Raw genomic sequence first — 26,959 nt, forward strand, 5'->3', positions numbered from 1 at the left:
AACAGCATTTTGGTAGGAAATCCCAGCCAACATTGCTGGGTTCCTCATCAGAGCACTCAGATATATCTAAGTCTCTGTAGGAGAGGAAATCTGATAATTTTTCCTTACTTACTCCTGGGCTATTAGGTTTAGAACTAGTAATAGCAAAAAATCTACCAGTACAATTTTATAACAGAAGTTGACAGTTTAGAGAACTCTACTTTTAAGAGATAGGAGAGATGATCACTTAATAACATAACCCTGTAAAATCAGAGCTTTCTTACTACCAAAAGACACATCTACAAAGTACAGCACTTCAAACCCTGGCACATGCAATTTGGACACGAGAAACATCTGCAATTTTGTCATCAAGAAACCAGACTGCAATATTCCAGACAAAAATCCACACTGAAACTATGTTATTCGAAAGGCATTTCATTAAATCAAAGCAGACAGCAGATAAACAGAATCAACAGGCTGTATATTTTAAATTTGGATCCCCAGCCTGTACCTTTAGCTATTCACACCAGAGTGGGGAAGCCAGAGGACACCAATATCATACAAAATTAAGACCTTTCATATGCCAGGCAGAACTGCATAATGTTGAGAAAAGGTAGCATGTAAATAACAGTAATATTCCATATCATAGCAGAGGCCTATGACTCAAGTTTACTAATCCACAAGACATTTAAAGCCATCAGCTTTCCACAGTATCTGGTTTAGAGCAGGTTTTTCATTCAGCTGCAGACTCGGATGGCTTTTTCTTCACATAAAGTTTATATCCATCAGAAACAGAACAGAAAAATACTTATGCCACTCACAAACGAGCTCTGTTTGTGTTTTGGGCACGGCATGGGGAGGCCCAGCAAGTACAGTGCAATATGGACAGCCTGAAGTCCAAGCTGAGTTGCAAGCTCCATACCTGTGTGACGGTGAGGGAGCCTCAAACTGTGGCACCGTGCTGTCCTCACTGACCGGGGAGTACAAGCCACTCATCTCCTGAAACCAGAAAGCCACGTTACAGCAAAGCTGGCAGAGCTTGAAGAGTATGTCTAATACACAGTGTTCACGTAGTATTTCTGGTTTTCCAAGCAGATAACCAACTGTGTCTACATTTATCCAACTCTTCCCTAAAAATCTTTACTGTATGTGACAAAACACTGATTTTCTTCAATTTCTTTTCAGTTATCATTCCAACTGGATTTCAAAAATTCTACTGCCCCAAGAGGGGCAGTTCTGGAGTTTATACTTCAAAAATCCAGTAGATTTGGGTGGCATCCAATTGCCTTGAACCCAGCATCTCTCTTAAACATGGCAGAGCATGCAAGCTCTAAGTGCGTTTTTGAGATCTGTGCAAACCTATTTAACATCACGACTGCAAAGTAAAGCTGGATATGGGTCATGGCAAGAACAGCCACAAGGCAGCAGGGCAAAGGTGGTGCCCCAGACTTAAAAGAGGATCTATCAGTCTTCTCTGGGACAACTGCATAAGACATAAACTTTGCACATAAACTTGGCTTTGTCCCTGTCAGACTAAGTCACCACTGTGTACCCAGTATGAGGCTGTCTTTCATCTGTTTGGGAAATGGAAGCTATGCAGGATGCAGCAGCTCATTAGTTTGGGGGGCAAAGAGTGTCCAGGACAATATTACTTGTGCTTTCAAATTCCCACTAGGTGCCCATTAGTTGCTAGGCAGAAAGTAGGATATTTGTGACAAGAGAGATCCCAGGCTTTAGAGGTCAGAGCCAAGGTCACCACCACACACCAGGAATGTACCCCAGCTGCAGCCCACTGAAATGCCTGATTAAAGAGCAGAGAAACAGGCAGCTGGATATTCTTTGAGGGATCCCACAGCTTTTGGGAATAGCTTCTCCTAAATCTCAAGACATATTTTACCAGTCTCAAGAAAACATGCTAAGGTATATTTATTTCCCCAAAGCTTGAGAAACACTTAGGGAAAAGAGGTCTGAAAAAAATTCCAGTTAGCTATTAGATAAAGGGAAGTTCCTGCAGTTGTATTTATATTTTGCTAATTCATCAGCATGCATATAAATCATGTGAAGAAACCTAAAAGGCTTTTGGGCAGTGGTTGGGAGCTCATGCTGACTGCTCAAGATGAGCAAGAAGAGAGAAGCAGATCTGCAAACTGAATCCCAAGAAGCTTTAAGGGAATCCTATTTTGAGAGGTGGCAGTCTGATGTACTCCTGAAACATCAGCTTCCTACTCCAAGATTAAACACTAGAATGATTAGAGGAAAGGACCAAAGAGGAAGCTGAGGGCTCAGTAAGGACAAAAGGACTGCGTTGATGGGTTTACAAATACATGGAGTGTAATTCAGAGCAAGAAAAAGAGATCCCCATTATTAAGGATGAGTGAATATAAGTGAATTATATCAGGAGGTAGCGGGAATCTGTTTGGACATGCAGCAGGAATTGGTTCTGCTCCTACCCAGTCTCTGCATCACGACTTTTGTGCACCCCCCAAACCCCTCTCCATTTTAATGGTGACATGCTGCTAAGATTTAAACAACCTGTGCAAACAGCCAGAACACTGCGACGTACAAAAATCATAGGTTCTGATCAATACACTGCCTGTTGATTTCTAGCAACTACTCGAAAATACTTACTACCAACACAAAGAAATTGAAAGAAACGATTATATAAGAGCTACCAACCTGCAGCCTCCACACACCAACTAAATGAACGAATTAAAGAAAGAGCATCATCTGTTCATTTTCCCATTACTGACTCGAATGCCATAAATTTAACCCAGCAGCCCCACAGCAAGGCAGACAGCTTGATGAAAATGAAAAATTGCCAGAGTCGGAACAATGTCTGGGCGCCTCACCTCTACTCGCTTAATATCTTCTTCCAGAACACTTAGCTCCTTCTGGATCTGCTCCAATTGCTGTGGATAAGAGAATGGGAGAAGTCTAAATCAATCTCCACTGCACCACCAACAAGATAAATTGCCGTCTTTTCACAGAGGAACCTGAACTATCTTAACCAGCGTGGGACACAGTTCCAAAGTCACCAGGCAGGAGGCTCAAATGCTCAGATTAACATAAGTGTGCACACAAACCACATTCAAGACAAAGCTGTTATTGTGAAACAATGCAAAACAAGAGCATGAGGTACTTTGATGTCAATCACAAAGAGACTCACGTTATTCAAACTCATACCATTATGCTCCTCTAACATCTTTCATGCAAGGTATAACTGGCTCACAAACACCAAGGAGAGACTCCTTGAATTGTCTGCGTTGGAAGAGACCTTAAAGTTCATCAGGTTCCACCCCCATGCCATGGACAGGAACACCTTCCACCAGATCAGGCTGCTCCAAGCCCCATCCAATCTGGCCTTCAACACTTCGAGGGATGGGGCAGCCACAGCTTCTTTGGGCAACCTGTGCTGGGGCCTCACCACCCTCACAGGGAAGAATTTCTTCCTAATACATTATCTAAACCCACCCTCATTCAGTCCAAAACCATTCTTCCTTGTCTTGTCACAATTAGAAAAAAAACACCATGAAAGACAGCAATAGTTATCACTTCACCCTTCAACAAAAAAATAAAATCTTTTGCTAAAAGGTTTTAAGAGTATTTTTCATGCTAGCAGTTAACCTGTCATTTGCCAATTTAAAATTAACGATAAAAATTTTGGATTGGAAAAAACCTATTATGACTAGGAGCAAGATTTGCTCCTGGCACCAATCAAGCACCACATGGCATTTCTTTCAAAGCTGTGATACTTACCTTGGATTACACCATGAACCCCAGTCAATTTGAGGACTATCTCTGAAAGGGTCAGAAGGAGACTTCCCCTCTCGACAGCCCTTTCCCTTCTTTGTGTCACATTTAATATTTGCCAGGTTTTTCAATTACTTTTCAGTCAGTCAGCAACCTGGCTTCACTCACCTCTAACAACCCCGAAGCCACAGACTTGACAGAGATTAACACCTAAGCAAGGACATCATCCGATTTCCAGCCCCAATTCCCACCCTCATTCAGCAGACATTCCCACCCAATCACTCACAGAGCCCAAACCCAGCCTTGCAAGGCCCAAACAGACATACTTCTCTAGGTGAGAGCTCCAGGTCTGGACATAAACAGACAAAACTCAGCTCCAGTGCAAGTCTGGTTGGCCAAGATGCACAAGTCTAAATAAATACACGGAGTTCACCTCCATGATGGAAGTTCACTTGACTCAGCTCCCAGTAAAAATTTAGCAACTGGCAATATAGCCTGTGAGCAGAAGCTGTTGCCGAGTTGGGAAGTCCACAGAAAGCTTAACACATTGTGTCCACAACACATTCTCCAAAGGCAAAACAAGTTTTTGTCATTTCAGCTTTACCAGGGAGTATCATATTGCCCAAATCCAGTTATGAGTATAGCAAGATATATTAGCCTTAGTGTGACATATCTGGCAAGCTACTCCCAAAGACTTATTCACTAAAGTGCTTAAACTTGGTCCTTTAAGTTTTTAAGAAGGTTTTGCTTAAACAAAAACCACAACTTACACTCCTCCTATTGTACAGCATTCCAAATACATGTATGCTCTGTATTAGATAATCCACCACTTCAGTTTTCCTTTTAAACACTAATCAAAGGTTCTGCCCCTGAACACAGGACAAGAAAGGACTGCTGGGTCCACATCTATTTCTACTATGGCTTCTTCTTCCTTGGAATGAGATGACACTATAAATATATCCTAATCTCTCTCTACTCTGATGGTTTCAGTTTATGTTTAATTTGAGGCACAGACAGCAGAAGTTTAATGGTTTAGAACTACACTGCCACAGATAATTTACAAACCACTACACCATAACAGATAATTCCATTTTCACTTGTGAAACCTACAGCAAGAATAGCAGGTGGTGTTATAGCTCCAAGATTAGTGGTAAAGTTAAGTGACACTTGCACAGCACGGGTCCTGCCTGAACTCAACTCTAGCAAATACCATTAGTCCCCCACTTTCATAAACCCCATTTAAAAAGAAGTTACAAAACCACTTACAAGTTCCAAAATTACAGTGAGGAAAACAGCTATTCTACAATGTACTGGCTCAGAGCCAAATTGGACATCTGAAAAATAATTGATGCTTGTTGCCATCACATAAACAGGAGACTTTTTATGGGAACAAGAGCAGAGACCTTTTACTGGCCAGCTTTTATTAACTATTGCACATGGCCAAGAGTACGAGATCTGGGATTTTATTCACCAATTCTTCCTTCTAGTCACAATCTACTGTAAACTTACCTGACAGCAGCAAGTCTAAAAAGCAGGCAAGTGTGTTTCGTGCTTATTTTAGGAGAAGTCTTCTCATGCCTTCAGCATCCAATGAATTAATAATGGCCACATTGAGACCTTCCTTTTTTTGGTGTGCTGGCTCAAGCGTTTTAATCTATCAAAGACCTTAAATCAGTCCACATTCGTTCCAATTAAACTTTGAAAAATGAGACTACTGATTTATAATTGCCAGCCTTTGAGGGACATTTAAGGAAAGCTAAATGAATTAGAGTCCTTGCAGGATATCCAGATTTAAGGGCCTTAATTTGATTTTCACTATGTTGGGCACAGAAAGCAAGCCAAGTCCTGTCCCAGTGATGGGCAGATTCGCACCTGTCAAACTTTGGATTAAGTCAGCAAAAGCACTTAGAATGACCACTGAAATTAATGCTAAAAGAGAAGCACATACTATAAACTCTCTTCTCAGACACAGATGCTTTCCCAGAACTGAAAAGGCCAATGTGGACGAGGAGAAGGTTTTAATTCAGTGGTTAAACCTCATAATTTCAACTCCACTGAATGAACTAAAATAAGAAGGTGTATAACACTCTGGTCCCATATTACACACAAGCAAATATACACAAAAGAAAAGCTATGACCTCAAAATAGCCTCTATTTCTTATAATCTCTGGAAAAGGGATTTCTGATGTTTAAGTCAAGAAGCCACCAAGGACTTACACAATGTTAAGCACCAGGTCATGGTGAGTTTGTTTTTGGCTGGCTATCTACTAACAAGTGCAGCTGGGCACAGCACTGAGGTTTCATCCTTGAGCTTCCTGTTTTTCCTGGAGCAAGGGCCCCTCGGGAAGCAGCAACTTCCTCCTTTGTGTTTGTACAGCACAGACAACGAGCAGTCTTCACTGGGTCTGCTGGTGCCAGTTCTAAGTGTTTGCAAAAATCTACAAGCTCAGCAGAGCCTCCCAGTGCCACAGAGACAGGCTAGAAAAACGCACAAGGAGCCACATACTCTTTGACCAACTGCCTTTGTAATTCCAGAAAAGGCACAAGGAAAGAACAGCAGAAGTTATTTCCTGCAGAAATGATGCCAGGAACACTGGTCGAACAAGCTGCTGAACAGAGCTCACGAGATGCAAACAGAGCATCTGGATTCACACTTCTGGAAGCTCACAGGTCACATTATGGTCCAGTCACACACCTTTCAAGGCTCTGATCCACACTTCTCATGCATTCGTGACAATATACACACAGATTCAAAGAGATGAGACTATTACCAGAGGGAGCATCGTTTTCCCAGACATAGAAAGCCATTGCACCAACCAGGACAAGGGAAAAATTATCACCTGTCCATATGAGAAGGATAAATCAGGTAGTCTTTTCAGATAAACCTTTCATCTTATCCCATAGCTTCATCCATCCAACACTGGACACTTCCTAATTCTTGTTCTTCCACCAACTACTGTTTTAACAAACTTGAGTGTCCACTTCATTATCAACAGCTGAACTTCCCCTAAAGGCACCAAGTGACATTAATTTCTCCTGTAGAATTCCATACCTCAATGACAACTGCACAGTAAGATCAGTTTCTCTCTAAGTCTTGTCTGTCTCTGTGTTTTCTTTCCATTATTGCTTCGGATACAGAACCTGTTACACAGGGCAGCTATGGCAAGGAGGTCATTTACAGGTTTTAGAGAAATTTTAGTCTTTAAATTTAATTGCAAACCTCATTTATTTTGACATAACACCTCACTGCTACAAAGTCTTTGCACAAGTCAAAAGAGATGCAGGGTTTCTCTTGGTATGAAGGCAAGAACACCTGAGCCTCCACAACGTACTTTCATTAGTGAAACGTGGCATCCAAGCCTCTCAGACACATGGACAGTCCATCTACAACACATTTATCTGCATGGAATATTTCTCTCTGATCAACACTTCCTCCAAATGGTAAGTGTTTCCTCGTAACTGGGGAAGGCTTGAGAACAAAATCCTGGTTGAGTCGTCTAACACGCAGAATTTCCCAGGATAGGAGGAAGGAATTGCCTGCCTGATAAAATATATGTTTCACATCTTCAATTTTCCTCTCCCTCATTTAAATCCTACAGTTTGGAGGGATTATGCTTTGAAGGCTTCGTGATAGGGTCTGATAGCCAAGTGTCACGAGAGAAAGACATCTGAGGCAAGGAACAAAGCTGCCTAAACAATTAGATTAATTGCCTTGGAGTCTAATACACCACTGTAGGTGCTACTCAGCTCCTAGTTCTAAGCTGCCCCTTATTCTTTGCAAGACCTCTCTACTGCAGCAAGGAGAATCAGCTATTATATGCTGATATCAATATGATAATCTCCAGCTTGCTCACACACTCGCTGTATCCTTGGGCTTATTATCACTGCAGTCAGAGCTCATGTCTCTCATTCAGTAGCTTAGAAATGCAAACAGATTCAAAATACCAGTTATTTAAGTGCAATGGATAGGAAAGAGATTACTATAGCTATAAATTCTCCTCAGCAGTCCTGGGATGTAATCAAGACTATATGACAACATAAGAGCATGACTGATTTCTGCTTCTGTCACCTCCTCTTGCTTACTCATTAGTTCATCCATGTGTGTATGCGCAGAACACAAGTCTTGACAGGTGGAGTGATTAACACAAGGTAATGACATCCCTGGAGGATTCATGCGTATAATTCCCTGCAATTATCCCACAATAACTAATAACTCCTCTTATTTTTAGTATTTAACATGCTCACAATGTGGAGTAAGCGAAGACAGCTGGAGATACACATGCATTTGAGGCTGAAAGGTACAATGATGATACTGAAATGCTAAGCAGGCACTCAGTGCCACAACCCTGAGACATTTCAGGATTATTTCTTTGTCTCAGGATGTTTACCAGCCTAAAAAACAGTCCCTGTGCATTAGCAGACATGAAAGAGGTCTTGTTTGTTAGACGTGAGAGACTTAATGTCACATTATTAGAAAGAAAAAGCCCACAGAACATAAAAATGAAGTGACAGCTGCCAAGAGAAACATGAGTGCACCCAGGGAATAGCACCTGTATGTTGTAGAACTTGATTTGTGATCCTAATCATTAAGCTCAGTATTCTCCTTCAGAAGGCAATGGTGTTACTTGACAGAAATGCCATCAGGTAGCTGAGCTAACAATGTTTTAGGACAAATTATCTATATGATATATATGGTGGTGTCTAACTCCATTTGGTAACATTCAAATCCTGACAAGACAATTAGTAAGGCCTCTTTGTAAAGTGATGAATATAAAACTGGGGAGAATTAACTGATACAATCAAGCTCTCTCACAAAGTGTTAGAGATGAAAGAACATGTGAACATTTAAAATTAACAAAGTTAAATCTGCAAAAGCATTTGTGCAACACAGTTAAAGCTCCTTCATGAAAACACGAATTTTAAAAAGTCACAGGTCGTTGCATTTGGTTTCCCTGGAAAATAGGAATAAAAAAACCTCAGAAGTCAATATTTCATTATTAAAACTTGACCTCCCAGACTTTTTGGATCCAAAAAAATGGAGAGTGTGCATTCAATTAACTGTGCACACATATGGAAAGGCACTCAGCCATGCTAAGTTTCCCTTAGAGACTACCAACTGTTGCGGATGATCAATATATTTCTCCCCTCCAAAACTATCTGTTATTTTGTTGAAAAAGTATTTTCAAGCTTTAGTCATTTGTTTTCAATCTTTTTCAAAGTAAGATATTTTTTTTCTATTACTATTGCCAGGGATTTGGGTTTTTTTGCCACATTGCCCTAGGTGAAAACGAAAACAAAATATAATATATGAACTTAAAAAGAAAAAAGACTTGCAAACACCTTTGTGGAAAAAACCACGCAGTAAATTTCAGCTTGAAAGATCAATGTTTTGGAAAGTTATGAACAGATCAAAACAGGATTTCTAATAGAAACTCCTGCAGGTGCTGAACCTCACATTTATCTTCTAGAGAAATTATGAAAGTGGAACAAAGAGGCATTTGTCAAAATACTTGACTACACCAATATTCTGAATTTTGAAGTACAAGTCTATAAAGATAGTTTTCTTCTAGATATAACCCCCCTCCAATATGCTCAGAACTCACCATTTTATGAATGCAGGAGAAAAAAAAATACATAACTTATGAGTGAAGTAAGCCAGGAGGGTTACAGGTGGTTAATCATCTGCTCTGAACATGTTGTGATATATTATACAGGTACACTACCTCTGGGGCAATATCTGTATTAACTTACAAAGTACCCAAGTCCCTATGTAAGAACTTGCAGTATGCAGTAAATAAAACCTGTTAATAAAATCTTGCAATAAATAATCTTCCAAGAGGCATATTAGGAAGCAAAGTTACCAATGTTCCTTTAAACATTTAAGCTAAAAATTAGAAACAAGCACCCTATGTAATGCTTAGAATCTTTTTTATTTATTAAAAACTTATCATTACAGCTATGGCTTGCTGAAAGTGCTATTATTGTGCAGTCATCTTTAATAAAACCAGGCCTGAATTAGGAAAGGGGAAAAAGTACTGTTCCTCCCCATAGTAAAGCCTGCTCGTGTGACTCACAACAATGTGCAGCACATTGAAGTGTTTCAGGGTCCTCACAGGTTCCTTGAGTTCCATCCTCATTTCTTAAACAGTCACCTCTTACAGCATCAAAACAAACCACAGTGAATTTAGAAGCTCTGATAACCTCTCTCTGCTTTGTTGCATTAATGAGGTCACTTAACTCCCCCTTCTCACCCTCCAAACCACCATCTCAGGCTTTCTGAGGTCTGGATACATCAACACTGGCATAACCCAAATAGTAACTCCTCTATTATCCCCACAAAATTCCCCTCCAGAAAGGAGTACTTGCCACAGACTCCACCAGCTCCAGGGAGGACCTGGATACTTACCAAAAGGGAAGCATCAACTGGCTTAATTTACCTTATGGGTAAAATGACTGCCCGAGATAGTTTTACATACCAAAATCTATCCTACTGACTGGTCTGTGTTTTCCATGCATCTTCCCACTGGTTTTTATCTTTCTTACCCTTATCAAGCAAAAAGACTGCTAGCAGCAAGTCTGACAAGTCCTCATTTCCCTCAAAATAAGTGGCAAGGCCAGGCACTGAGCACTATGGCAAGGACAGAAGTGACAGGCCTGCACAGAAGTCTTTTGAGATGTGACAGTCTGCATTTCATGTAGGAATATAAAGGGGGGTAAGAAATAACATCAGAGCAAGTCTTGGCAGCAGAGGGAACACATAAGCAGGGACAGAGAGGATCTGAAATGAGCTATATATCCCAATTGCTTTCAGGATGTTCCAAAGGCTGTATTCAGAGGATTTGCAGCCAAAATTAAGTTTCCTTAGCCTTAAAAGGAGATGTTATCCTTGTACATTATTACTAGAGCCAAAGGCAGATGCAGATAAGATGGGAAAGGTTTCCCAGGTGCAAGTCACAGAATCAAGGTTGAAAGAGACCTTCGTCCAGTTTAACAACCAACAGGCACCACCACAATCACACCTAAACAATATTCCCAAGGGCCACATCCAGATGCCTCTTGGACACTTCCAGAGACTGTGACTCCATCACCTCTCTGGGCAACTTATTCCAGTGCCTGAACACTCTTTCAGCACAGAAAATTTTTTCTAATATCAACTTAAGGCCGTTTCCTCTCGTCCTTTCACTTGAGATGTGGCAGAAGAGCCCAACTCCCACCTGGCTGCAACCTCCTCTCAGGGAGTTGTAGAGAGCAATGAGGTCCCCCCCCAAGCCTCCCCCTCTCCAGGCTGAACACCCCCAGCTCCCTCAGACTTGCTCCTCATCAGACTTGTGCTCCACACCCTTCCCCAGCTCCACTGCCCTTCTTTGGACTTTCCACCACCCTTGTTGTTTTTGACCATGAATATCTGTTGGTGCATTGACAACTTAACTTGCTTTGGAATTGCTCCATAACCAGACCCTTAATCCATTCTGGACAAGGCTTCTTATACCCATCACCTTTACCTGGTTTCAAGTTTGACCTTAAAACAGTCACGCTGTTGGGTCTTATGTTCTTCACATCTTTTTTAGAAACCGTGGCCTCCAAGAGAGCTTGTCCTTCTGCTGTTTTCATGATCATTTTTCCAGGTTTCTGGGATATTTCTGGTATTATAGTTTACATACTGCATGACATTATGAAAGATAAGTCCCAAACCATGAAAGACTGTCTATGTGATTATAAAACCCTCTCGTATTTCTTGAGACACTCGTTTTAGGACAAATGAGGAAAAAACGAAGAATATTCATTCTTTTACGTCACCACATTAGTCATGGCATTTGATACACTAAAGGAAAAAACCTGACAACAATTTCACTCCTTCCCCATCTTTCCATTTTCCCAGAAAAAAACCCCACTAAAAATCAAATCTAAAAAACCTCGTTTCAAGAACTTGACGTAAATTTACACCAAGGAATCACTATCTCCCCACATGCTTCACCAGTGTGAGACAAAAAGGCAAGTGATTAAAAATTGAAGCTGTCACACGTAAAGAGATTAATTTTCCTTCCTACCCATGTGTCCTCTGCCTGAGATTTCCCCAAACACGCCTCGAGTTTTTCTTTGCAGAGATAATGGCAGGCTAACACATCACTTCAATGGAAATGCCCTGGGAGAGAGCAGCAGACACCACCTCACCCACTGAAGCACAAAACAAGTTACCTCTCGTTTGTTTCTCCTGGCAACTTTGAGAAATTCCATAAGGATCTGCAATTGGGCAGCATGGGATTCCTGCAACACAAATAGGGAAGCGTATGGTAAGAGAAAAAACACTCATTTTATACACGGCAATCCACACTTAGCACTGAAACAGCTCCCATTTAGAGGTTAAAAAGAGAAAAATAGCTTAAGGCAGTTTAAGAAAATGGTAGTTTTACTTTGCCTCACAAGTTTTAAGGTTTTGTTCGCCTCACCACAACAGTTCTTATTTGTGCATCACTAATGACTTACTAATAAGTCAAAATGCTTTTCTTTTTCTTTGGCCACTGCACCTGAAATTGATTTTGGAATACACGTTCCTCACAGACTCATCTGCTACCCTGGAAGATCATTAGCATCTACTTCATGATTAACATACTAAAGCATGAAGTGTTTATATAAAAAAAACAAAAAACATCTGCTTCAAAACTAACATTTGTGTTTATGTAGAGATCACTGCTGAAGATTTCTCCAGAGGGGAAGACAACAATGAAATCACTGATAAAGCTAAAACATCCCTTTGCAGTCTTTCCATAACAGGTAACTTACCTCAACCATCAGTTTAATATTTTCGCCCAAGTGGACCAAAAACTGGACATGGAAAGATAAGAGAAGCACAAAAGGAAAAAACCCAAACCCTATATTCCAACATTAATATAGCCCTAATGCTATCCCAGCATTCTGAGACTTATTTTCATAACCTACCAAAATATTTATTAATTAAAGGACTGTGAAAATAACACTCAAAAAGGATCAAGCCATAGGAGCACACAGAATCCATTAAAGGCAGTGATGACAGGACAAGTGAAGAGATTAGGATGTCAGACTACTACTATTCTGGGATTATTTTCTTCCTCCCCATCCCTGTGACAGCAGTGAGTGAAGAAAGCAAAACTAGCAAGGAAAAATGTTTTTAAATTGCTCTGTAAGTCAGATTTGGGTTTGGTTTTTTTTAGGCTTAGTATCCTTAAAAGATATTTGTGCTCAGAAGCACCCATACACTCAGTCCTGTGCCTTCTTTGCTTTGGATTTGTCACAAATGACAAAAAGGTTTGAAGGGAAAAAAAGAGGTTTTACTCTTTTTCCCCACCATACCTTCAGGGAACCACAACAAAAAAATAATGTACAAGTCCCCTTGCAATAAGGTAATATAAGAGTTTTGCTAGGAGTCAGTAAACATTTTGGGTTCCTTTCCTTCCATCAGAACCACAAGCTGTGTAAATATTGATTCTGAAAGCGTAAATAAATTAAGCTATTCCAAATACAACTCTCCCTTACCTGTTTTAAAGCACCATCAAAATCTAAGCTCCTACTCAAACTCCACTGGGCCAAATTCTGTAATAATTCAGTTCAATTTAGAAGGTCTGGCTCTTATAACTGGTCACTTGAAACCAAAAGCCAAATACATGAGAACTGCCCAAACCAACCACATTTCAGTTAAATCATAGGAACAGCTTGCTTCATATTGTATAAATCTTCAAACCAGCCTCATGAAAAAAGCACTTAAAACTTTTTTAGTATTTAATGCTTGAAAGAAAAGTCTTCAGGAAAGGCTGTCATTCAGATTCTATCAGTTCCAGAAAGAAACTACAAGCTGTTATCTTTTTCATATGCTCATTGAGTTTATTCCTTAATCTATATTCCGGATTTCTTCATGCTTATTGCTAAGAAAGATGTGACATTTACTTGTGCAAAACTCAATTAGGAAATCTCTTCACGTGCATTTCTCTGTTCTGTGGGCCACTTTCTCTTATCCTTTCCCATTTTCCCTGCTTGTTTATATAACCCTGCCAGCAACATTATAAGCAAGTTTTGGGCATCACAGCTCAAAAGTTTATTCACTACAAAGGTCAGCAAAATGGCCAACTTTTAAACACCAAAACACACGAGAAAACGCTGAGCAATTAATTCAGCAGTAGGATCTTACTTCAAGGCATGAAAACAAAAAATTTCCAAATAGACAAGTGTTCATTTAAATAAGAGAAACTTCTTACTGCTTCCAACTGCTTCTTCTTTTGCACCAGCAGCTCCAGCATCAGGTTGACATTGGCCAAGTCAAGATTGTCTTGATCTGTTCCCAACAAATCTTGAATTATCTGCCACCTGTGGCCATTCTAGAAAGAGAACAAGAGATGTTGGAGAGGGTGAGGCCAAGCCATACAGGGCTGTACCCAGCAACAGATATTAAAAGCAACACTGCAATATTTCATTCCTCTGCAAAGCTGCAAAACAGTTTTCAGGTATCCCAATTCCCTCATGTACGGGATATAGCTCCTCTGTCCTACTGTGCAACTGCTTATCTTATTTGGAATATATTTGTGCTTTATGAAAGCACAGCTACTGCTGCTGGGAAAAGATTATTTCACAGCCACAGTTTTATCTGATTTGTGCCCCAGTTTCTGAGGACAGGTTTCTATAGGGAGAAAGAAAAAAAACGCCACGTTTATCCAAGCTTAGTTGGATTACATCTGAAATACTGTTCGGTGGCAATACCTTTTAATTTTAATTTTTTTTTTTTTAATCTAAGTAGTAGGTAAAACCCTCATGCTATATTCAAATCAAAGAAGGTAGTATCAGCTTACTTTCTCTACTTTCACGTCCCACACTGCTACTCTTAAGAGTATTTTCATGGGAAAGGTGAAAGCTGGGAAGAAGATGGAGCTCATCAGGGTGATCTTCTCATTTGAACTGTTAGAGCTGAGGAGGACTTCTCAGAGAGCCAAAATACTACCATGCAGCCCATTCTTCCCTACAGGCTGTTTTCTCCTTGACAGTAAAGTAGTGAAATGGTTTTCCTGTTGCACAGGAAAACCTGAATAATAATAATTTAATGCTAATACAGCCTTTCATCAAAAAGCCTCAGGACCCAACAGGTGTAACTTCAGGTCTTTAGACCTTTTAAGAAACAAAGCTGAACTAAAAAATCCTGACCTATAAAAGCTGTGACACTAAATCGAGATATTTAATTTTGTGAAAAGTAGAAATGCCATCTAGCCTAAATCAGCTATTTTCTCAGAGGCTGTAGCCTATTTTTATTGACTAGATTTAGAAAAATAAAATATGTAAAAAGCTGTATGTTCTATATGGACATTATGTAACTTTCAACAGAACATGTGGAAACTACTCAGGCAAAAAACTGAATTTCAGTCTAGAACAACTGACAAAAAACCATGATTTTTATGTGAGTGAACAAGATTTGAGACAAATTTTAACACACCAATGCACTTGTTAATTGTACCACTGCTAAACTACTCAAAGCTTCAAAAATGCCTTAACATGATTTCTTCATGAGACCACAACCAAGTAAAGGTGTATTTGCTGCACTGTGTCTTGAATGCCTTTCCTTAATACCAAAAGTAACACAAGGGGAGAACAGGCACTTTAGGGAGCTGGTACAACACCAATATTCCTCTTTTTAGAGATGTCTATACTTTCTATTTGCAGTCAAAAGGTGGAAGCTAAATTACACACTGTATTGGGCATGAAGTCATAGCAGCTGTCCACTTATTGGTATTTATCTAAAACATGTGCATCTACAGGCTTAGTTCTTAAAGGAACACTGTGAAAAAGAGTAAAACCAATTTCCAAGAAGCTACTGCACATGCCTTCAGGTTGATTGTGTGCACTTCAACATATCTGGATTATTCATATTTTATATTAAATAAGGTATATGCATATTTTATAATGAATATTAAAACTTACTGTGAGTAAACCAATGAATCCTTAAAGCACATAACCACTGAAAGCATTGGTTTCTGCAACCCAGTCCCTAAATTAACACCCCTTCAGAGGTTTTTAAAAACGTGATTTTTCATATTACTCTGCAATCTTATTTCTGAATCACAGAAGACAAGGATGCCAGATATAGCAAGACAAATACGCAGGTTTCCTGGCTAATGTCTTTTATTCTTTTTGATCCTAATGTACAAAGGCACCCACTGGAGCTATACATGGATCCTCATGAACTGAGAACACAGATCACGCCTTGATTCTGTGACATGAAGCAAGTCTAGAAGACATCCAGGTAGTTTTATCTGGGATCTGAGCCACAGCATCAGGCTCCAAATGCATCTTTCTCCCTCTTGTGGTCGGTATTAGCCTTCCTCCAGCCTCCCTGTAGAACACAGCTTCTCACATGTGATCAGACAAGCCCGTGGCACTTCTAATCATTCATTACTCTCACTGTAGCTCTAGTTTTCAATGCTGAATGGAAATGACTGCCTTTAAACAAGTGTGCTTCCAGGGGTAGTTTCCCAGGTTATGTGCAATACATCATATGACTCTTGGCTATGCTAACACAGCTTCCCTCCACACACATTGCTGCGGGGGAAGAACGGGAGTTGTTAACAAGGTTGAAGGGATCTACTGCCACTGATATTGATATTATTCCCCCCTAAAGCAACTCAGAGCATCAGCCCAACAGTGCAATCTCTTTTAATTTAAGCCATGGAACGACAATTGCTGCACAAAACCATTAAGTAAATATAAAGTAAAAAAGTTGGAACATACGGTGCTACTCACTGAATGGTCCAGTTTGAGTCTTTTCTCCTCAGATCTTTGCTTCTGTTTAAGAATAAGTTCATTGACTAAAAAACATAAATAAGACGTCAAAGAGAAGGACTTACATTTCAGAAAACAAATATGAAAGATTCTACCTCAATGTTTTCAGTTATTAACCCCTCACTCAGATGTTTATCAGTAATCAAAACAGTAGATGCCTCCACTTTTTTCTGACCAATATATTCCTTAATGGTTTTTTGTAATGTATATAAAGATTTTTTTTTTAAAAAATCATTAACAAATACAAGCCTACACGCTCCCCAAATTGCTCCAGTTCCTTTTTCTAAGCACCTGTGGTTCTTTTCAACTCCAAGGCAGAAATACCTCACAGAAGAGTACGAGAGAGAAAACATTAACTCATTTATTACAGGTCAAAACCAAGCACAGCTGAATAGAACAACTTTTTCCTTGAATTACCATGTGCCTTTTTAAAGACTTTTTGCCTACAGTTTTATTTTACACCAGTCTAGTGAATTGTGCAAAGAGAAAGATAACTTCAGCCCTCTGCATGCACCTCTACAAGCTCTTCCCCTTCCCACACAGACCTCAAACCCCTGAGCACAGGGGTATGCAAACACTCTTTGGCCCAACATGTACTCCAAGACCTGCTTCAGCACCATCTCCAGCACAACATGACTGGGCCTAAATCAGGATGCCCATTTCTGAAGCATTCCTTGGCTCCTGGGGCTTTGCATCCATTTCCTATTAAATGGGTGTCTCGGCACATGAAATCAAGATTTGCTTTAATGTGGTATTCCACACTGCAGCGTGTTTCCTTTGATCTTGCCTCCACAAAACTGAGTTTTAAACTCTGTTTCCACTTAGAAACATTTCCTCCCTCTGTAGGAAGCAATCAGGATTGCATATAGGTATGTGTGTGTATGAGTATCTTCTCTGTATCTAATTTATACATACACCAATCACATGGTCCTCACTACAGCAGCCAAAATAGCCCAATATCTAATTCAGCCTCCACCCCTTCAGTGTCCATGCTTTGTTAACAGGGCATGTCCTTGATTATTAGGCAAACAAGAGTGCAAGAAACAAAAGTAAATAAATATTTACATCTCTAGCCATCAGAAAAACATCTTTGTTTTGCTTTTCTTAGCATGAAAACAGCAAATTAGTCTCACTGCTGTAACTCAGCACACAGAACTGCTGCGGGCAGTGCAGTATTAACAATTTATAGTATTAATCTTTTTTTTTTTCCAGAAAAATGTCAACTAACCAAAGGGCTGATGTTCAGGTTTTGTTTTGTTTTCAACATCCAGAAGCCAGTAATTTACAGGACAAATTTATTACAAGTACCTTAGCAACTAAGATGTTTCTCATGCAAGCTTAGAGCTCACCTAAGAAGTTGGGATAAAGATGATCTATGTTGTCCACCACGTAGTTGCATTTGGGACATCTGTTGTTGTCCTCCAAGCTCTGGTGAATACATTTATAGCTGTTTAAAAACACAAATAACAAGAAACAAAAGTGAGCAAACATGAAAGAAAAACACAAGCACAAGGTAAATAACATCAACCTTAGAAAATGTGTACTGTTTGTGTTGCCAGCTCAGCTGTGCTGCCAAGAACCTACGGAGTCAAAATATTAACTCAGAGTGTGCTACAGCAGAAAGACACCAAAGTTTCCTGGCAAATATTACAAAAGGTAGTCAAGTACTTCACTTATTTCCCTGAGGATTGTGGCAACATGGATACTTCAGCCACAATTCCATCTCAAATTCACACCCCTCTTCCACAGGCAGCGGTAACAAACAGACTCATTATTCACAAACAACTCTTCCAGATTAGCCAAATACTTAGAAAGCAACATTAAAGGCATTTTAGGTAATTGAGCAAAGGAAACATCTTCACCAGCTGGCTGCTTTTCTCACTAACAGTGACTTCAGAGGTCCTCTCTGTTGAGCTATCTGAGAAACAGAGGAATGACAAGATGCACTTCAGCATCAGGTTTAAAAACCTGCTAGATGTCAACAGCTGATAAGAGACATCAGGTGACAACTTTGCTCCATTCCTTCTAAATAAAGATATTTGAATGTTTCTCATCTTGGACACCGAAAAAGATGACAGGGATCATCTTTTTAGATCATCTTTAGAGATCACAGGGATAAAGTATTACCACAGAGGTCACAAAATCAGCTGTTATCTTACCTGTTGCAGGTTAAAACCTTTCTGAAAGTTGCCTGAGGCTGCTGCTTGAGGAAGTGCTTTATGCTACTGTAATTTTACTTCTTAAGGTTTATTTCTAGTTAGACACCATAAGAGTATAACACAGATGGGACATTAAAATATCATAGTTCAACACTGATACCAATCCCTAGTGGAGAGGAGGAGCAGCAGGTAGTTCCACACCTGCCCCTGGAGGGTTCTTGCACTTCTCCATCAAACATTTGTTCCTCATGGCAGCCAGAGATAACACACTGAAAAATAAGTGGAGCTGGGCCAATTCAATACAACAGGAAAGCCTGAAGCACATCCCCTCTTAGAAAGTTTAAAATAATTACAATATACAATGTACAAGCCACTTCAAACTGTGTATGGTCTGGCACAAAGGCAAGGAGGACCTACCAACATCATTCCCAACACTCTACAGAGGTGAGACCAAGGGAGGTAAGTTGACAAACTGTTCTGAGTTTGGGTACTGGATGTCGCCAGCAGTTTATGGCCATTTCATTTCTTTACAGAGTAAATATGATGGCACAACATATTTGGGGTTGAACACTTAAGACTTTTTTTAATCTAATAGGTACCTATCTTTTAAAATTTCATTTCAACCCTTCTTCACTGCAGAGAGAAGACAGAAAAGAGGTTCACAGCAATATCCATCTGCACATGCTGTAAGAGATGGACACTTTGTGCAATACACAGAAACCAAATCTCACCAGAAGCTGTGTCCACATTTTGTCATGTAGGCTTCTTCAATCATATCAAAACAGATGGGGCTGAAAATAAAACAAAACAAAAATCACAAAGATGTCTTTTTGTGTTACAAAAGGAAGGAAAGCGTTATTATTTCAAAGCAGCCTCTTAATTATGCTTAGGTAATACCTTCCACGTGTAAAATGAAAGGACATAGGAGTGCAACAGCAACCAGGCAGTATAAAGATCAAAAGGGCAATCAGCAGTTCTTTGAACTCTGAATGATACTGTAGTTTGCTACAATTAGAAACCAGGTAAATGTTCACTCCCCAAGCTTTTAAGAGTTGCAAACTTCCCAAATAGAACCAGAGTACCTCCAACAAGCAAGGTTGAAGAAGAACATTCTAACCATCTGTACTAGGTCTCAAACAAACCTAAAAACCCCTGACTGCTCGGGAACAGACACAATGTATTTATAAATGACACCCAAGTTAGCTTCTCCTTCCTTTTTTCAGCCAATAGCTATCTATAATTTAAAAAAGTGATGCAAAGAGACAGAGCAGATCAGAAATAGCAGTGATGTCATGAGAACAAGGACTAATGAGCGGGCAGAGAAGGTGCAGACGAGGAGGGTGCCCCTGCAGAGCACTGCCAGGGCTGAGGCTGCAGGATGAAACCAACGGGCAAGCAGGTGATACAGGGTCAAAGGAGAAGATGGGAAAGGCAGAAAGACTCAGTCATCAAAGCACAGCCCTTCTCCAGGAGGGATCACCAAGAACCAAGCAGGGAGCTGAAGAGAAGGATGTGCAACCAAGCAGTGCTCCACAGGAACCTGAGCACGACACAAGAGACAGGAATTCAGGAGATGGGTAGTGGAAGAAAACTGGCTTATTAAGTGGCTGTGACATGGTTGAAAGGAAAATGAAACAAATAAAAGCAGAGGAGCGCTGCATCCTAATTCCAGTGACTCCCACGGCTGTTCTCCCTGATGGCTGGAAAGATGCTGTCACAGACATCCTCATCTCCAGGTCTTGGCCAGCCATCCAGCGAGATGCCACGGACAGCAACACACACAACACACTGATCAGCTGTGTCACAAGCTTTACCTTGCTTTCAAGCCATTATAGAGACACAAATAATCTCCTCTCACTCCCACAAGTCCACACCAATCTCGGTTCAGAGAGGTTTTCACCAGCATTTCCTCCTCCCACGTTCTGCCAACGAGGCAGTTCCCACCGAACGAGCTGTTAATAAACTGTTAACAACTCAGGCAAAGCACGAATCTTTTTGCATCCAAAATAAAAAGCCCAGATCAGACTGAAATAAGCAATGCTTGTTTCTCAGGCACTCAGTTTCCCCACTTGTTACCCTACTAGGAAACAAATGTTACAAAAATAGGAGGAAGGAAACATCTCTTAAATACTTATTAAGCCCATAGAGGGGAAGCTGTGACCGACACCAGTGCAACCCCCTCTGAATCACCAAGTTGGAAAACACGGGTGCCCTCAAGGGTTTGTCCAGACAGTCCATCAAATCACCTGTTGGGTAAAGGCAAACGAATCAAACCAGAATACTACTCTCTATACCGAAAAACAGCCTCAAAAATAATTAACACACACCTGTCCCTCTTCCACTTTGACAGAACCTTTTCTGCACATCACTTGTCTGGTCAGGAGTTCATGTCACTGTTTCCAAGTTAGAAGCTATTTAGTTTCAAGGCACTGTTTAATCAGCATAAATTATGACCAAATTTAGCCAACAAGGGTGGATTAATAGAAGGAGAATTAGGCATCTTTGTATTCTATTAGCTGGCCTTTAAAAGAGAAAGTCAAAGACTTATGGTTATATGAATGTCTGAGGGTGGTTTCTCCCCACTGCTGATGAACTGCTTAACTTCTTCACCTTCTTCTAGTCATGTTGTACAACTTATGTGTACATTATGTGTCATGCTAGAAAGTGCTATTCCCCATAGGGTCAGATGTGTTCCTTCCAGCACACTCCTAATGTCCTGCAGTAATTAACAAGGCTCTAATGCTCCTTTGTCTGCAGTAGAACATCATAAATTAGAGGCAGAATAGGAAGATTACCTCCTAACACGACAGTCACCCAAGATCACTGTTCCCAAACTTATTCTTCATATCAGCTTGATCGGAGAAGTGACAGAGCCAAAACAGCTGAGAAAAAGCAATCAGAGCCAGCAAATGTAGCTATTCAGTACCAGGGTCATCGTTAACGGAGCCTGAAGTTTCCATTAAGAACTGTTTCCCCCGAAATGCTCACTGATTTACAAGTAAAAACAAGATTGATGTCTTTTAATACTTACTGAAGCCAAGCTCGCTGCAACACATGAAAGTTGTTATGCACCAGTTGTTTGAAGTTAATCTAACACAGGGGGGAGGTTAAGAAAGCAGTGGAGTAATGGGGACTGGAGACAGACTACAGTTTGTGGTATACACTGAAACAGGGAAGCAGAAGTATGGCGAAATCAAGGCTTCTCTGCATGAGATTTTCTTATTCTCTACCTGTCTTAAGCAGCAGAGCCAGGTTAAAAGGACGTGGGTGACTTCAGCAAGTCAAAAATGCCACTGACCTCTAGGAAATAGGGCATCAGTATCCCATAAATAGGTTTCCATCCAGCACTGCAAAGGCTGACCATTCTTTCTCTGCAGGGTAGACACCTCTTAAACATTTTAAAAATCATTTTAACCAACTTCGTGGCTCTAAGTTCTGCCAGCTGTTTTCCAGGCACCTCTCAAGAGTGCTGCTGTCACGCTGCTGCTACTGGAACACCTGGCTGAAGTGGTCACTGTACAGTTTTAACACATTTCAACAGCAAATAAGAGCCATTACAGTGTCTCCCTCCTATTCAGCTCCTCTCTGCTCTAAGCAGAGAGCAGGACTTGCTGCAGGCTCTGTCCTTCCTGTGGAAGGTGTCCAGTTAGAGATCACTGCCATTAGTATCTACTCAGTACGAAGCTCCAATTTAAACAACAGAGAGTGAGACCATCCTTGCACATGGTATGCAGACAGCTCGCTGTGCTTTCAGTCTGTGACCTTCAGGGTCAGCTTGCAGTATATTCCTTACTAAGAGGGTTTGTCGGATCACAAACGTGGGAACAACCACACTCAGCCCATGCCTGGATTAACAGGTAACCACCTGAGGAATGAACTGGTTTTAAAAACCCATGAACCTGCAAGCTGTGAGCCTTTCTCACAGCTGTGTTGGGTGCACCTCTCCAGGTCAGAAAGGAACACCCCCTCTTCCATATGTTCTTATTTGTGCCAGGGTCAGCGACAAGCACTGGGATGAAGCAGCCACCAAAGAGACAGGCAAGATCCACTCCATCCAGGGAGCAAAGCAGATTGTAACTGGTTTTAAACTCAACCACTAATTGGGAGGGGTAATATAAGGCCTGGGAAAAGTAAGCAGTTACGTCACTGGACAGGAGGAAATCCTCTGATTAGAGGATTCCCCTTCAGATACTCTATGGGCAAGAGGAAAGACACCTGGCTACACCAACAGCACAAAACACCTTTAAACTCAACATCCTGCACAAAGAGAAACAAAGTTCTCCCTTTTATAATAAAGTAGTGCTGTAAGTCAGACCTATTTGCTCTCCTGACTGGAGTTACACATTTCCAGGCAGAAGCTGATACACACCACAAAGAGGACACACTTGCAAGCTCCTGAGCATACACTTGCTAAACATTTCACAACCCAGAGTGGCAACACATGCCAACGTTTACCTTAAGGCCCTGGCCTCCTGTTGTCAAGACAGCACTTTCAGGAGACAGGCAGGGAAGTCCCACCCAGTAACACTATTTAGGGAATTTTCACTTGCACCTTGATGTTCAAAACTCACCCAAACTTCTTTACTCTTTCCCACCTTCCATCTGGTACAGGCAGAATCTACAACTGAGTTTAGAGCTGTAGCTCACAGCAACTCACAGCTCATGTACAGAAAAATCATCAAGTGTTCCCTACAGCTGGCAGCATCTTGAACGTGTCCTTAGAGGGGAAAAAAGGATCATATGGAAAATTTCTGCTTCTCACACTGAAATATCTCATGCTTGTTTAAATCAATTATTTAAACCTACACACACACCTGCCTTCTTGGACACTGCTCAAAACTCCAGAGTTGCCCAGTTCAGTTTGTTTCTGCATAACTGTATTGCTAACTCAAATTTTATAAAGAGGAATACTATAATTTGAAGCTAGAACAACAGTAAGCAGAAACAAGCCCTTCAGCCCACAGAAATACACAGCAGTGAAAAACCCAAGTTAACTGTAATTATTGCCTGCTCTTAAAGCTTCTGACATGCACTTCAATATGCCCAACGTGGCTCTTGCAAATACCAAGAAAAGACATTTTGGCCTGATTATACTGAGTTGATTTCTGTCCTCTCGCTTGTTCAGGCAGCAGCAACTCCTCAGTGAGGAGAAAACAGCTAATTACAGGTTCTCCTTGAAGAATACACAGCACTTACCTGCAGAAAAAGACAAGAACCAAGAAACTCAGCTTTTTGAACCATCTTAGAATACTTTAACTGGTCTACAAACTGGTTATGGGGGCAACTTCCTTCCCAACACCCTCATTTTCGCAACAGACAACAAAATGGGAAATAAGAGCTGACTAGAAAGGACAGGGAGCCACAGTGGCAGAGCACTAGTGCCAGAGTGTGAGTGTAGAGGGAATAGAGGGGAATGGGCATTTGTAATGGTTTTTATCCTCCATGACCAGAAAACCTGTGAGCAACAGGTTAAATCCACCTAACGTGGCCTAGAGCCAGAGCAAGGCATCTGCTGATTACAGCTGTGCTCTCATCCCAATTCTGCTACTGAGCAAACCACTAACTACAGTAATAAGCAGTAATTTTTGACCATTTACTTATTACTAGTAAGAAGTACTTACTGTTTTTTTTTCTGCCACTAACTTCTTAGCAGCTTCAGGTTCTCACTTCGGTAGCAAAAGTATTTCCTATCAACTCTGCCAAACACTTTACAAAGCTGTAAAACCAAGCCTACAGATTTTTGAGACAATACCTGCACTGTGGAGACGCCTCACATCCAACCCTCACCTATAAGTCAGAGCTGTCAAAGTCATCTTTGAAGGTGTGGTCTATTTATCTTCCTTTTTAACTGTTCCTTTCCAATGCATGACTTTCCTGCAACCCAAACTTTTTCCCAGCACCTATTCCCTGTTTGCCTCTCTTGGACGTGAACGCTCAACCCTACTTTCTGTTCTCACATTTTAAAACACCCAACCAGCTACAAAAATCAAACCTACTCCTTATGTCAGGAGGTTTGAAACCCATCAGCAAGGGGCTCTCTTTAAAACTGCAAATTACCAACAGTTGTCAAACCACACATCGCAGTGGGCCTTAATTTAACAATTACACTGAAAGGTGATTTCCAGCTACAAGCTGCAGCTTTGGCTGGATGTTACGAGAAGAGCATCTGCAAAAACTTTATCCCATCATGGCAGAAATTCCCTGCTCATCTGTTTTTTGGTGCCTGCATGACACAAACCCTTATTGATGTTTCAAGCCAGCCAACCTTTCCCAGCCACACAAGCAAACCAAGCCAGCCTTGCTGGAGCTATCAACCACCACGAGGTTCCTTGGATGCCCATCCAAAGGGACACTAAATCCTCTGCTGGCTCCTCTTCCAGAGGTCAGAGGGCTCCAGACCCCTCCGAGGCCTCACTGCCCAGGAGAACATAGCAGTTGCTGCGATGTCAACACGCTGTGAGGAAGCAGGTTCTTTCCAATAACTTGGACGCACTCGAGGAGGAACCTGCCAGGAACAACCTGAATTTGTCTAAAAACAGACAGGGTGGAGGCAATGCTGCTACACAAGGCCAAAACCAGACAGAATCACAGGATCAAGTGAAGTTGGGAAAGACCTCCAAGATCATCATGTCCAACCCATGACTGAACACCACCTTGTCAACCAGACCATGGCACTGAGTGCTACATCCAGTCTTTCCTTAAACACCTCCATGGATAGTGACTCCACTACCTCCCTGGGCAACCCATTCCAATGTCTTATTACCCCCTCTGTGAAGAAATTCTTCCCAATGTCCAAGCTAAACCTCCCCTGGTGCAGCTTAAGCCTATGTCCTCTCATTCTGTCACTTCCTACCTAGGAAAAGAGCCCGACTCCCACCTGGCTACACCTCCTTTCCGGTGGTTGTAGAGAGTGAGAAGGTCCCACCTCAGCTTCCTTTTCTCCAGGCTGAGGCCCCCCAGCTGCTCCTCATCAGGCTTGTGTTCCAGACCCTTCACCAGCTCCGTTGCCCTTCTGAACTTACTCCAGCACCTAACTGTCCTTCCTGAATGGAGGGGCCCAGAACTGGACACAGGACTGGGGGTGTGGCCTCACCAGTGCCCAGCACAGAGGGGGCCCAGTCACTTCCCCGGTCCTGCTGGCCACGCTATTCCCGATACACAGAGGCACAAAAGAGAGAAAACCCCAAAGCCAGAACCCCCGGAGGGCAGCGGCCGTCCCGGCACCTCCCGCCCCTCGGAGAGCCCCGGGGGGCCGCCGGCTGCTCCCTCCTCCCGCCGCTATCCCGCACAGCCCAGGCTTCCCGCCGGCATGGCGGCGCCCCAGTCCGCCTCCCCCCCCCCCCCCCCCCCCCCCCCAAACCCCGGCGATATATCGCGACACGTCGCGCTCACCACACGAAGTCGTTGCTCTTGTCCTCGTAGGAGTTGATGAGCCCGTTGCAGAGCGGGGTGAGCAGCGGCCTCTTCCTGCCGCCGCCCCCCGGCGCGGCGGAGGAGCCGCCGGGCCGCGCCGCCCCCGCCGCCAGCCGGGCCAGCCCCGCGCCCGACCCCGACACCGCGGCCGCCACCAGCACGGGCCGCGCCGCCGCGCCGCCCGACGAGGACGAGCCGGGCGCCATGGCCGCCGAGGAGGAGGAGGAGGAGGACGAGGAGGAGGAGGCCGGTGTGGCGGCGGGCGGCGCGGCGGGGGGCGGCGGGCGGCTGCCCGACATGCCGAGGCCGGGCCGGGCCGGGCGGAGCGGCCTCAGCGCATCCCCGCGCGCGCGCGGAGTGGGGGGGGCGGGGGCACAATAAACTTCCTCTAAAGAAACCAACAACAAAAAAAAAAAATAATAGGGGGAAAAAAAAAAACAAAAACAGCGAATTAGAAAAAAAAGAAAGAAAGAAAGAAAAAAAAAAAAGCCGAAACGCGGCCCCGGCGCGGCGCTGGTTCGTTCAAGCTTTATTGACAGGCGGACGACGCGCCCGCGCGTGCGCGGGGCGGGGCCGCGCCCCCCCGAGGGGCGGGGCGGGGCGCGCTCCCCTCCCCTCAGCGCCCGGGGCACCCGCGGGGTTGGGGGTTCGCACACACCGCGCACACCGGTCCCATCACACACCGGTCCCATCACACACCGGTCCCATCACACACCCACGGCCGGGGCTGCGCCGGCGAGGGACAGGGAGCCAGGCGGGATCTGTGGGACAGGAGCCTGCCCGCGCCACGGGGAGGCCGCTCCCCCGACACCGCCTCTGGTGGTGCGCAGTCCCGGAGGACAAGTCCTGTGAGGAGCGGCTGGGGG

At 42.5% G+C, this 26,959-nt stretch overlaps 1 protein-coding gene across 2 annotated transcripts in view; it reads right to left on the reverse strand.

Annotated features, from left to right (window-relative positions):
* Nucleotides 1–26,407, reverse strand: part of COP1 (COP1 E3 ubiquitin ligase) — a 123,455-nt gene extending 97,048 nt beyond the window's left edge. Inside the window, exons 1-8 of one of the 2 annotated variants that reach the window (XM_039383976.1) lie at nt 26,073–26,407; nt 19,412–19,471; nt 17,871–17,968; nt 16,483–16,547; nt 13,956–14,075; nt 11,926–11,994; nt 2,829–2,888; nt 902–978 (exon numbers count right to left, since the gene is read on the reverse strand). In XM_039383976.1, coding sequence (XP_039239910.1) covers nt 902–978; nt 2,829–2,888; nt 11,926–11,994; nt 13,956–14,075; nt 16,483–16,547; nt 17,871–17,968; nt 19,412–19,471; nt 26,073–26,392 — 869 coding nt within the window. In that variant the 5' untranslated portion in view covers nt 26,393–26,407. Of the gene's footprint in view, nt 1–901; nt 979–2,828; nt 2,889–11,925; nt 11,995–13,955; nt 14,076–16,470; nt 16,548–17,870; nt 17,969–19,411; nt 19,472–26,072 lie in introns of both variants that reach the window. The other variant, XM_027740629.2, reaches the window with a different exon arrangement.
* Between the last annotated feature and the right edge of the window lie 552 nt (nt 26,408–26,959).

This window comes from Pipra filicauda, unplaced genomic scaffold (genome assembly GCF_003945595.2).
Source record: "Pipra filicauda isolate LSUMZ 115617 unplaced genomic scaffold, ASM394559v2 scaffold114_size2234877_pilon, whole genome shotgun sequence".
In the NCBI taxonomy this organism is placed as follows: domain Eukaryota; kingdom Metazoa; phylum Chordata; class Aves; order Passeriformes; family Pipridae; genus Pipra; species Pipra filicauda.